The 12,257-nt window shown below is 38.8% G+C and overlaps 1 protein-coding gene across 11 annotated transcripts in view; it reads right to left on the bottom strand.

Moving 5' to 3' along the window:
* Dock7 (dedicator of cytokinesis 7) overlaps positions 1-12,257 on the bottom strand; it is a 189,363-nt gene that overhangs the window by 118,423 nt on the left and 58,683 nt on the right. For all 11 annotated transcript variants that reach the window (XR_005974334.1, XR_005974335.1, XM_041651518.1 and 8 more), the window contains exon 14: positions 11,805-11,967. Coding sequence is in view for 9 of the 11 variants with exons in the window: in XM_041651518.1 (XP_041507452.1) it covers positions 11,805-11,967 (163 nt within the window). In the remaining 2 variants the exon portion in view is untranslated. The remainder of the gene's footprint in view (positions 1-11,804; positions 11,968-12,257) is intronic.

Below are 12,257 nucleotides of genomic sequence, written 5' to 3'. Positions count from 1 at the left end.
AGTATCCAAGTTATACTATGACTTGCCTCAATCAGTATCTAGCATCATAGCTTACATTATACTATATCATACATATCTTTAAAATCACATAAGAGACATATATGGGGGGCTGGAGAGATGGCTCAGAGGTTAAGAGCACTGGCTGCTCTTCCTAGAGGATCTGAGTTCAATTCCCAGCAACCACATGGTGGCTCACAACCATCTATAAAGAGATCCGGTGCCTTCTTCTGGAATGCCGGCAGAACAGTGTGTACATTATAAATAAATAAATCTTTTTAAAAAAGAGACATATATGGTCTGTGTGGATCCTACATTAATATTTTTCTACAGAAAAACACAAAAAAATTAAAGTAAGAAAAAGCCACAGAGTTCATAGTTACAATTCAACCTGCCAAAAATTTAGTTTGAGTTTTACAGCTGAATACCAAAATGGCTCCATGGCAAAAAAAAAAAAAAAAACAAAAAAAAACAAAACAAAAAAAAAAAACCCAGAAACCCTGGGGCACAAATGATTCAGGACACAGCACAGCAGGTGTTCCTTCTAGCTGCTTTCCTTCATTTTCTCACACTCTCAGATGATGGGTTTCATTCTGTTCCCTTTAGAAGTACCAAAATGGTCTCCCCCCACCCAGCCCCCAGAATGCTCAGACAGAGAGATTCTTCTGGAGGAGAAAGGCTTCCTCTTTGCATTTCCCAGAGCATTGATCCTGTCTCACTTCTTTGCCTGGAGATGATTTTAGCACTGACCCATGGTTGTGGAACCCAGTGGGACTTTTCCAGTCAGTCCCTTTCCCTTTGCTCTCTCTAGCACTTACTACTAGTCACCCTCCAGTACCGCTACACTCAGCAGCCCTCCCTCAGATCCACCTTCAGAAGTCTAGTCCTTCCTCTTACTCTCTGACCACCCCATCACCCTCCCCCTTACTTGTTGAGACAACAGTCTGACACTGAACTGGAGCTAGCCAGTCAAACAGCTCCAGAAATCCACCTGTCTCTGGCCCCTGTAGTAATGGGGCGGCGGGGCTACGTCCCCAACACCCCAGCCGCCTGCCCGGCTAGCTTATGCCCGAAATAACAACACACAAACTGCATTCTTTTAAACACTGCTTGGCCCATTCTCTTCTAGGCTAATTCTCACATATTAATTTAGCCCATTTCTAATCATCTGTGTGTAGCACCCCAAGGTGCGCTTACCGGGGAGATTCTAGCCTAGTCCATCCTGGGTCGGAGCTTCATCCCGGGAGTGGGGCATGGCGTCTCTCTCAGGCGTCTGCTCCCAGAGAGGAGAGCTGTCGAGACTCTGAGCTCACTTCCTCTTCCTCCCAATGTTCTGTTCTGTTTACTCCTCCCACCTATGTTCTAACCAATAAAATGGGCCAAGGCAGTTCCTTTATTAGCCAATGACCTTCCTCCATCAGGCCCCCAACACTGAGGTGCCAGGGGGGGCCTGCCATACCTGGATGTTACATAGTAGGTGATGGGAATTCAGACTCAGCACTCGGGGCTCTGTGATGAAAACTTCACTGACTGCGCCATCCCCCAGTCCCACAACGGTATTTATAAATGTGACCCTCAAATATTCTGTCTGCACTCATGGACTCTATTTTCCACGGGAAAATTCCCCAACTCTACACTCCCAACCCATAATCTGTTAGATCCCCTTCTCACACTGCTTACTAGCCACTTCTCCATCCTGCAGGTACATCGCAGTAGCCCAGCCCCTTGCAGTTCTTTTCAACTCCTCTCTAAACTTCACACCCTCTCAACTTTTATAGCCATCGGCATCACTACCAGGCTATTAGTCTGGAACCTGGAGAAGGTCTGGATTTTTCCTTAAATTGTAAACACAGCCTCTCATATCCTATAACCTTCTTTTGAAATCTTTCTGATAAAATTTCTTCTCAAGGATTGCCTTTAGTCTGATCAACTCCTAGCCCACTAATTATCAATCATACTATGACAAATTTATAATAACACATTGTGACTGTTTTGTTTAAGGCTATCTACTATAGAAATACAACATCAGTATTAAAAATATTCCTGTAATTTTCAAATTACAAGTTAATGACATGCCACATTCTCTTAAAATTTTACTGGACTCTTACTTTAAAACATAGTATCTTATTATATATGAATCATATCTCATACTCTATATATCTACCTCCATATAAAAAGTTATTTTCTCCAAAAATCTCCTAAGTAGAAGTGATGCTCCCAAAAGATGCCATATTCATTCTTGTGGATCTCACATAAGCCCTATTGCCATACAGTTACGGGACTGTTTTCCAATTAGAAGAGCAATTGCCTAAATAATGAATCCAAGGTCCCTAGCAGCTGAGCCCGATCAGTGTTTGAGGCAGCCTAGCTGGCTTCAACCATGCCACCCATCTTTCTCCGCCTCCAAAGGTCTGAGATTGTACTTATGCACCACGCCTGGCTCCTCTTTAACAACTTTACCCCAGCACAATGCTGCTCTTTTGAAATCAAAATTTATATACTTTAAAACATCCTATTAGCAAGGTGGTAGCACATGCCTTTAATCCCAGCACTTGGGAGGCAGAGGCAATCGATCTCTGTGAGTTCAAGGCCAGCCTGGTCTACAAAGAGAGTTCCAGGACAGCAAGGATGTTACATAGAGAAACCCTGTCTCAAAAAACCAAACCAAACAAAAACAAAACAAAAAAAACCATAAAACATCCTATTAGTATTTCCCTAGTTAGTCCCATCTGTCTACAATTCCTCCTCTTTCTGACTGGATTGAACATATTTCTATTCTGAGGTACAGGTAATCTTCCTTCTCCCACAGCTCTAGTAAATGGTCACTCAGTCTTCCTTGTGCAGCACTTGTGTCTATTGCCCTCAAATGGCAGCATTACATAGACAGAAAAGTAACCTAGATTATAGTAAAAATTGAAAAGCGGTAATTAAAAGGCTAAGAGCATCAAACATTCATCTACCTGATCTTAGTGAATTACTGTTAAATCTCACATCAAAAGCTTACTCTTAAGCAGTATGAGAGCTGGCATACACATTTCTCATTCCATTGTCACCTGTTACTGTAAGATCTATTTACATATTTTCTCATACAACAGCATGTTTTCATACTGACATCTTTCTAGTAGCACAACTCATGGCAGTAAGCTTACTCATACATTAGTAGAGATGTATTAACTAGCCAATATTTTTTGATTCCTATTTTATACAACTTATTCCAAATTTGTATTTTTATACATACTGCCTTCTGTACAGAATAACAGTTCACCCCATTTTTGTGCCTAACACTAACACCTACAAGCAAGACACCGTGTACACTACGTAGTGATTATCCAACACTGCAGTTTTGAAAACTGAAAGTTGTCAACTGCCCCTTTTAGCAAAGTCCAAAGTGTTTTCCGTGGGTGAAAATCACCTAGGGCAAAATTACGCAATTAGTTTCAACAGTGCAGTTCAAGGCTGTGTGTGAAAGCAAGGTTGACAAGTCCCCCACAATATGCCTTCATAGGGTGAAGTTTCAAATGAGTTTTATAAAATATAAATATAACAAAAAATTCCATGCAAACCACATAAACGGTTTGCTACAGCTACAATGCTCTAAGATAGTAACACACCTAAAAATGATTAGGTTTATTGAAATAGCAATAAACAACCTTAAAGACATAGAATTGTTGCTGCTCATCTTCAGAGAAGCAGCCAAGCTTCAGATTACAATTCCACAACCTGCCAAAGCTGCCCCACTGGGTGCTCGCGGCCAGAGAAAGCACTTAAATGGTCTTAGGAACAAAATGTTTAAATACACGCACATATCTATAAAGTCGGATCTTAGGTTATCACTGTTCAAACTCCTTTAAGAAAATAATCCATACAAACACTTCTGGTGGAAATAGTTTAATTTTTAGGGTAAATGAACGGAACTCTTTTCAGGCTGCTCCTGTTTCTAGAACTTTATCTCTCCCTTGGGAGCCTGGGATAGCACACCACCACCCTGAGGTTTTAAAAACACCTGTGTGGCAATATGAACGTGCTAGGAAATCGACCTCTCATGAGTTTTAACAGATTCTCTTAATTTTCAGTACCACTCACATTAAATTAAGAATGTAAATAATGAACCACAGCAGTATTAGCAGTATATAACAACTGTGATATTGAGAATGCAAACATTTTTATATCCTAACTATTATGGCTATCTCAAAATACTGCTTAGAAAATAGTATTTTTGATTATATCAGGACAGAATGTTTTAGTTTAATTCGTTAATAAAGAATATAACTAGATAATGGCACTGGGATTTGTCTCTACTGCATGTACCGGCTTTTGGGGATCCTAGTCTATTTGCATGCACACCTTCCTAAGCCTGGATCGAGAGGGGAGGGCCTTGGACTTCCCACAGGGCAGAGTACCCTGCCCTCCCTTAGGACTGGAGGAGGAGGGGAGAGGGTGAGTGGGGGAGTGGGAGGGAAATGGGAGGAGGGGAGGAAATGGAAATTTTGAATGGTATTATTTATAAAGCAATAACAAATAAACAAAAACAAAAAAAATATAACTAATATTTATCACTTTAATTCAACATAATTGACTTCTTTTATTAACCCCATGCATTTTATGAACTAAAATATTATTCCAAAAACGTAAGATTATAGGATTCACATATACACAAAAATCAAGAATTGCTCTGCAAAGGGAGATCTACCATAACACAAGGACAAGCCATAAGAGGTCACGTGAGTCGCATGAGCTCACACTGACCTGGTCTGACTAGCCAAGCTGCACCTTGAAATAAAACATTGGCAAAATTAAACTGGTTCATTATAAGCGTATCAAATGACTCAAAAGAAAACTAGTAACATACAATTTTAAGTAGTTTTTTGTATAATTTTTTATTGATATTTATTGAGCTCTACATTTATCTCTGCTCCCCTCCCTGCCTCTCCCCTCCCCCTTTAATCCTCCCCCAAGGTCCCCATGTTTCCAATTTACTCAGGAGATCTTGTCTTTTTCTACTTTCTACTTCTCATGTAGATTAGATCTATGTAAGTCTCTCTTAGTGTCCTCATTGTTGTCTAAGTTCTCTGGGATTGTGGTTTGTAGGCTGGCTTTCTTTATGTTTAAAAACCACCTATGGGTGAGTACATGTGATAATTGCCTTTCTGTGTCTGGGTTACCTCACTCAAAATGTTTTCTAGCTCCATCCATTTTCCTGCAAAATTCAAGTTGTCGTTATTTTTTTCTGTTGTGTAGTACTCCATTGTGTAAATGTACCACATTTTTCTTATTCATTCTTTCATCGAGGGCCATTTAGGTTGTTTTCAGGTTCTAGGTATTATAAACAAAGCTGCTGTGAACATAGTTGAACACATGTCCTTGTGGCACGAATGAGCATCCTTTGGATATATACCCAAAAGTGGTATTACTGGGTCTTGAGGAAGGTTGTTTCCTAATTTTCTGAGAAATCACCATACTGACATCCAAAGGGGCTGTACCAGCTTGCATCCCCACCTGCAAAGGAGGAGTGTTCTCTTTTCCTCACAACCTCTCCAGCATAAGTTGTCATCAGTGTTTTTGATATTGGCCATTCTTACAGGTATAAGATGGAATCTCAAAGTTGTTTTGATTTGCATTTCTCTGATGACTAAGGATGTTGAACATTTCCTTAAGTGTCTTTCAGCCATTTCAGATTCCTCTGTTGAGAATTCTCTGTTTAGGTCTGAACTCCATTTTTTTTTATTGGATTATGTGATCTTTTGGTGTTCAATTTCTTGAGTTCTTTGTATATTTTGAAGATCAGACCTCTGATGTGAGGTTGGTGAAGATCTTTTCCTATTCTGTAGGCTGTTGTTTTGTCTTGTTGACTGTGTCCTTTGCTTTACAGAAGCTTTTCAGTTTCAGGAAGTATCTGTTTCTCTCAGTATCTGTGCTGCTGGGGTTATATTTAGGAAGTGGTTCCCTGTGCCAATGAGTTCAAGTGTACTTCCCACTTTCTCTTCTATAAGGTTCAGTGTAGCTGGCTTTATGTTGAGGTCTTTGATCCATTTGGACTTGACAAAGTAGGTTTTAAAACTAACATTTGTTATTGTGGCTACCAGAGTCCTTACCGTCACAGAGACACCCCATAGCTACAAATGACATGCAGTGACTGACATAATGAGGAAGTCAACCGTAATTAATTACACTAATCTCTCTCTCTCTCTCTCTCTCTCTCTCTCTCTCTCTCTCTCTCTGTGTGTGTGTGTGTGTGTGTTTGTTTAGTATTTCATAGAACAGAACAACAACCATTTCACAGACAATAAGAATACTGGTGTTTATGCAGAGGAGGGGGTCCATAGAGCCAACTGTGAAGGGCAGTATCATACAAACTGCATGCTTTTATTTTGATCTTCACACTAATAATTACCAAATCTCTCTTACATTAGTTATAGCACATTTGCTAGCCACACTTAAAAAAATATGAACTAGATAGAAAAACAAAGATACAAAAGTTCAACAGCAAACACAACTAAGGCTATTGTTGGGAAAGAGGGCAACTCTCACAGTCTGCCAAGAATATCATGTGCTTTGTGGACATGTCTCAAAAAACTGGATGTCAATAAAACAGAAGGATTTGCTCAATTAGATGTACCTTGATCTAGTACAAGTCAAAGGCTACAATAGTCATCAAGAAATGATTTGGAACACAAGTAACACCACAAGGGAGCTACTAACTTCTAAGTAATTTCAAACATTTAATAAAATCCCAGTAAGAAAGGGCTCATTGCTGCTAATCCAAACGTAACAACTACACAGGGCCTTTTATGTGATAATATGATAGCATAAGCAATCAGTTGATAGGCTTCACTTATGTGGATTATTAGTTCTATGTCTTCCGATTCTTAATTGCACCTATCATTTACCACCATAAAGGATTTCAAAGACTGGGCCTCTTCTCGGTTAACGATACTGAAAACTAGCTTATCAGCTACACAGGGAAAAACCTGTCATCCAATGCGACAATTTACACTTGCAACCTCAGACCTGGGAGGCAGAGATGGAAGAACCCTGAGTTCTGGGCGACAAAGCAACAACCTATCTCAAAAATTACACGTGTGGTTATCAGTCCCGTGAACACTGGAGTTCCGAGAACAAGCACAAAACTGGCCAATGCTAACTTTCATAGCCTCCCTTTACATTCTGCATTTTATTTATTATGGGGGAGGGGAGACATATGCATGGCCCATACATAGAAATCAGAAAACAGCTATGGAAAGTTGGCTCCTTCCTTCCACATGGTTCTTAGGGGATCAAACTTCAGTCATCAAGCTAACATAGCAAGTATTTTACCCAAAGAGCTATCTCACCAGCCCATCCCTCCTCTTTTTACCTATTTATACCTGCAAAGTCCATTGTCTTCGTGCATTTCAAATCACTCTCTCTAAGACTGTGCAATGTATGAATTTCTAGGGCACACGGGATTCCATTTTCCCATATTGAGAGAAAGAAAGTCAACTGATCGCAGTTTTAAATAATGCTAACATAGAAGCCCACCTATAGTTTCTGGATGAACTTACTAATACTAACCATTTCAAATAATAAAAAGTTCAATCATAAAAATGAAAATCAAATCCAAATAAACAATTTACCTCAAGCACTTACTATTTACATAATTTGCACAAATTCAAAAGCAAAATCATATCCTTTATAACGTGTAAAATGCACTTCGTTCTCTGATGTATTTACTTGCTGTCCCTTCATGAGGGTATGAACATTAAATCAGACACGCACTTAAAACCCTCATTCAGCAAGGTTTTCTTCGCTTGGTAAGCCCTGCACTCAACCCCATTTAACTTCGATAACAAGGTTTTCTCAAGTGCTCCTAGCTTCTACTAATTAATATAGATAATATTCTCTAGATGTCATTTATATCCAAGATTCCATGCCCACAGTAAGGCATTAAAAATTCTAGAAAATGATGATTCAGATTTTGAGGCAAAGTGTAAGATAAAATTATTCTGGGATGCTTTAATAATGTATCAATCAATAATCCAAAAAATGGGAATATTTTATTTTATTCATGACACATGCAATTATATATGTTGCATATCTTCTTTAGTATGAAGATTATAGAAAAAGAAGCAATACTTAGATTTTAGACCAAATAAGTCTCTTAGTCTCAGCTTAATGTTTTTCTCATATACAAAAATAACATCTCTGAAATTATGAAATGTATAAGATGTCTATGAAACTGAATAAACTAATTTAAATGAAAATAATTAAAATAAAAGGTACTAAATCGTTATCATCTACCACTAGGTAGTATCTACAGAAAACCTTAAAACATAAGAAATGAAGAGAATAATTGGAGAACTCCTTTAGAGCGGTGCTTCTCAACCTCCCTGATGCTGTGACCCTTTATACAGGTCCTCATGTCATGGTGACCCCAACCATAAAATTATTTCATTGCTACTTCATAACTGTAATTCTGCTACTGTGATGAATCAGAATCTGATATTCAGGATATATATGTGACTCCTGTGGGGGTCATGACCCACAGGTTGAGAAGCACTGCTTTGAGTATCTACAAGATACAACAAGTTTGCAAACATAGCATCAGACTTCTCAAAAACGACACCCGCGGGCAAGAGAGTAGCGGCATTGTCTAGCTGCTGTTAAAAAAAATGTACAACTTAGAATTCTGTACCTAACAAAACTATCAGTCTGGGAAGATTCAAAAGAATCAACCCAAAGTGAGGAAACGTGTGTGCTTGTAGTCACTGAGAGGAAAGGCTGGAGAGGGAGAGCACCTGAGCCCAGGGGCTATGAGAGGCCATCCTGCACAGCCTGGCAAGACCTCATCTCAAAAAAAACCAAACGAAATAAAAACATTATCAGGTACATTTCTTAAAGTACCTCCATACATCATAGTATGGAGGAAGATGTTGAAAGTTTTCAGTAAAATAATACATCCAGAAAGAAAAACGAGGGAAATAGGACTTCCTCGGGGAGTTTAAAAAAAAAAAATCTCTAGGATAAAAAATGGGTAATGAATAATGGTAAATAATGTCTAGAATAATGGTGGAAATGGATAATGGGAAATTGGCTTCTAGACAGAAACTCCATATAGTCAGCCTGGCGACCTTAGAAAGCATCCGCTGTTCAACAGCGTCAAGACAGAAGAGGACATTCTTCGCTGCACTCTCAGGCATGTAATCAAGTTTCAGTGATGAAAGACAGAAGGGTGGGGACAAAATGACGTAACTCTTCTAGGAGAAAGAACGAGCTGCAGAACAGGAATAAAATTCAGTCGTCTACACTGCTCAGGTGTGGAGAGTTACATAATACACACAACTAACACCGACACAAAAGCAGAAGAGAGAGCCCTTTACTTGACGATGAACTGTGGCATCAAGACGGGGGTGGGCTGGCAGCAGAACTTAGGTCTGTTTTCAGTTTTAAGCCTTATTCTACTCTGTGATCTCCAAGCATACTCATATAATTTTTTTCAGAAAATATTACAATGTAATTAAATAACAATGATAAGCAGAAACATGAAGGAAAGACAACTCAAAGTCCCTAATTTCTATTTTCTCTGACTCTGAGCTACTTCAAGCAAAGGTAAGAGGGAGAAACACAAATTGTAGGTCTTCTTCCAGAACCTGCTCTCCTGGGCGGGCAGCAGAGGTGAAGGTCTCTGAATTAAGCACTATACAGCGTTGGTTATGCTGTATGCTGTATGTTGGTTATGCTCCATACTCCTGTCCTATAAAGCACTCTCACACATAACGTGTAGAATAAATTGTATTACTTTCTTCCTTTAAATGCTATTCATAAGTACTTGTGGGCATATTTGAATGTTTGTTTCCTCATTTTTTATTAATATAAAAACTGAGTATGCCAGGTTGTCATAGACTACACCTTTAATCCTAGCACTCAGGAGGCAGAGGCAGGCAGATCACTGTGAGTTTGAGGCCATCCTGGTCTACTGAGAGTTCCAGGACAGCCAGGACTATTAGAGAAACTTTGTCTCCAAAAAAAAAAAAAAAAAACACCTGAATAGCCAATATGTAACTTTCCCTAAACCACCCCACAAGTAAAAGTGGCCCCAGAACTCATAGCCATATCCATGACTGAAAACCCCATTTTCCCATTTCTCTATAGCTTTGTATTTTTAACTCAGTGAATAAATATTTATTTATGTGCTTTCCATGTTCTAAGATATTATGGATGCTGAAAAGTAATCTGTAAAATGTAAGTCAGTGCCTTTTACAGTAATTATATTCAAATGAAAATAGTAACATAATTATAACTTCCAGATAATGAATGGTATAGGAGGTAGAAGCTGGGAGAGTGAGGAAGTGGACCAGTTAGCAGTAAGAAGGTTGAGAACCTTAGGAAGAATGTTTGAGTGTGTAAAGACAGGAGAAAAAGCAAGAAAGGCAAAGAGATTCTGATGGTGAATTGCTAGGCAAAACTTTGTTCACGGACAAACAGAAGGTCACTGAGATGAAATGCAGTGAGAAAACAAAGGACACCAAAATGTGAAAGACAATAACAGAGTATACAGTCTAATACACTACTGAAAAGAATAAATACATTTTCTGCTTGGAATAGAAGTTAAAAATTATAGCGTGTAAAAGTCTTGTTAGGTACAATGTCAAGAACTGACAGAGATAAAAATGGAAATAAAATCACCTAGGAAGGTACAGCAAAATCTGAGATTAGCAGCCATACAACACAGAGGTCTCTAATCACATGTGGTTTGTAAGAATTTTAAGTGTACCTAAAATACACATGAGATGCTGAAAATAGAGAAAAGAATAAAATATTATTTTGCATTATATGGTATTTATATTGTTTTTAAAAACAATTAAAATTATTGTTTTCACCTGATTATAAACATATAGCAACTATAAAATTGTAAATTACAAGTTTTGTTTAACGATATTTCTACCTGACAGTAATGCTCTATATGGTAACTTACACTAGAGTTTTAAAAAGGTACAATGGTAAAAAGCATTGGATTGGAGGTACATTTTTAAAAGTAGAATCTATATAACTTGTTGACCAAATGAAATGTAGGTAAGGAAAGAAGTAAAGCACTAATGATTCTAAAAATTTGGGACTGAGGAGCTTGGGAAATAAAAGTAGCACTATTGGGATGGCATATGAGTCCAAACTGAAACTTAAATTCTGTTTTAGATTGTCTCTGAGCTACCTGCTAGACTTCCCAACAGACATGTCAAGTCTTGATCTCCACAATTAATTATTATTAACAACAAAGGAACATCATTCTCAGGCAGTGTGTGCAAAGGCCTAGACAGCAGCTGCACAGTGTTCAGTCTGAGAAGCCGTACATATAACAGCCTGTTGCTCTCTACACAACATACACTCCACAAGTGCTGATTACCTACAGCCTGATGCCAGAAGCATATGCATTAGATTCGTGTGTAACCCAAAATTCTACTAATACCTAACATTTGAGGAAACATAAATTTGCAGTTCAAACGCTTTAACCAAACAGCCCCATAATCAAATGCTGGCCACCACCACACTAAAATGCGATGCTCAGCAATATTTTAAATTTCTCCATCCTTCAGCTTAATTACCTAGAACATGAGGGCTATAGTTTATAAGGTCATTAACATTATACCTGGCACACAGGCACAGCTTATTACATACATGACAATTATTAATAAAATTGTGCTTTAAGAGTGGAAGGCATAAGAGACAGAAAAAGTAATAAATATACATAAGATTGAGAGTTTCATCCTGGTTCTATTTTAATATTAGAATATACAGTATTTTATCTGAGAATTCACCAAGATTGTATATCTTACCTGTAAGTAGTGTTTGGAACATAGACATCCCTGGCAGGAAATTCCAGAATTTCTCTGGTGGGCCTGACTCGGCTGTCAGGGTAAAGCTTCACCTGAAGCAGCTCTGGGGTTAGGCAATAATGGGGATTTTCAGGTGCAGGAGAAATGTCTATCTTCAGCTGAGCTGTGAGAAATACATTATAAAGTCACTGTGAATGTAAGTGCTCTGTGATGGCTACCCTTGGGTCTCAGTGCCTCCCAGAGACTTTTCACTAGGGCGTGGCACTAACTAGGACATGACAGAGATGTTAAGGGGTAGGGCCTAGTGGGAGGAAGTTCCACCATCGGAAGTGTGCCCCTGAGAAGCATCCCCTGGTCCTTCCGTCTACTTCCGCGAACCATACACTAAGCAGCTTTGCTGGACCGAAGTGTTACACTTCAGGACTGGTCCCAAAGCAAAGCCGCTCGCCTATC

This window comes from Microtus oregoni, unplaced genomic scaffold (assembly GCF_018167655.1).
Source record: "Microtus oregoni isolate MIOR12 unplaced genomic scaffold, Mior012 000005F_ref0000423, whole genome shotgun sequence".
NCBI classification, from domain to species: Eukaryota; Metazoa; Chordata; class Mammalia; order Rodentia; family Cricetidae; genus Microtus; species Microtus oregoni.
Note: the sequence above shows the minus strand (reverse complement) of the source record. Positions and strands in the feature narration are given on the sequence as shown.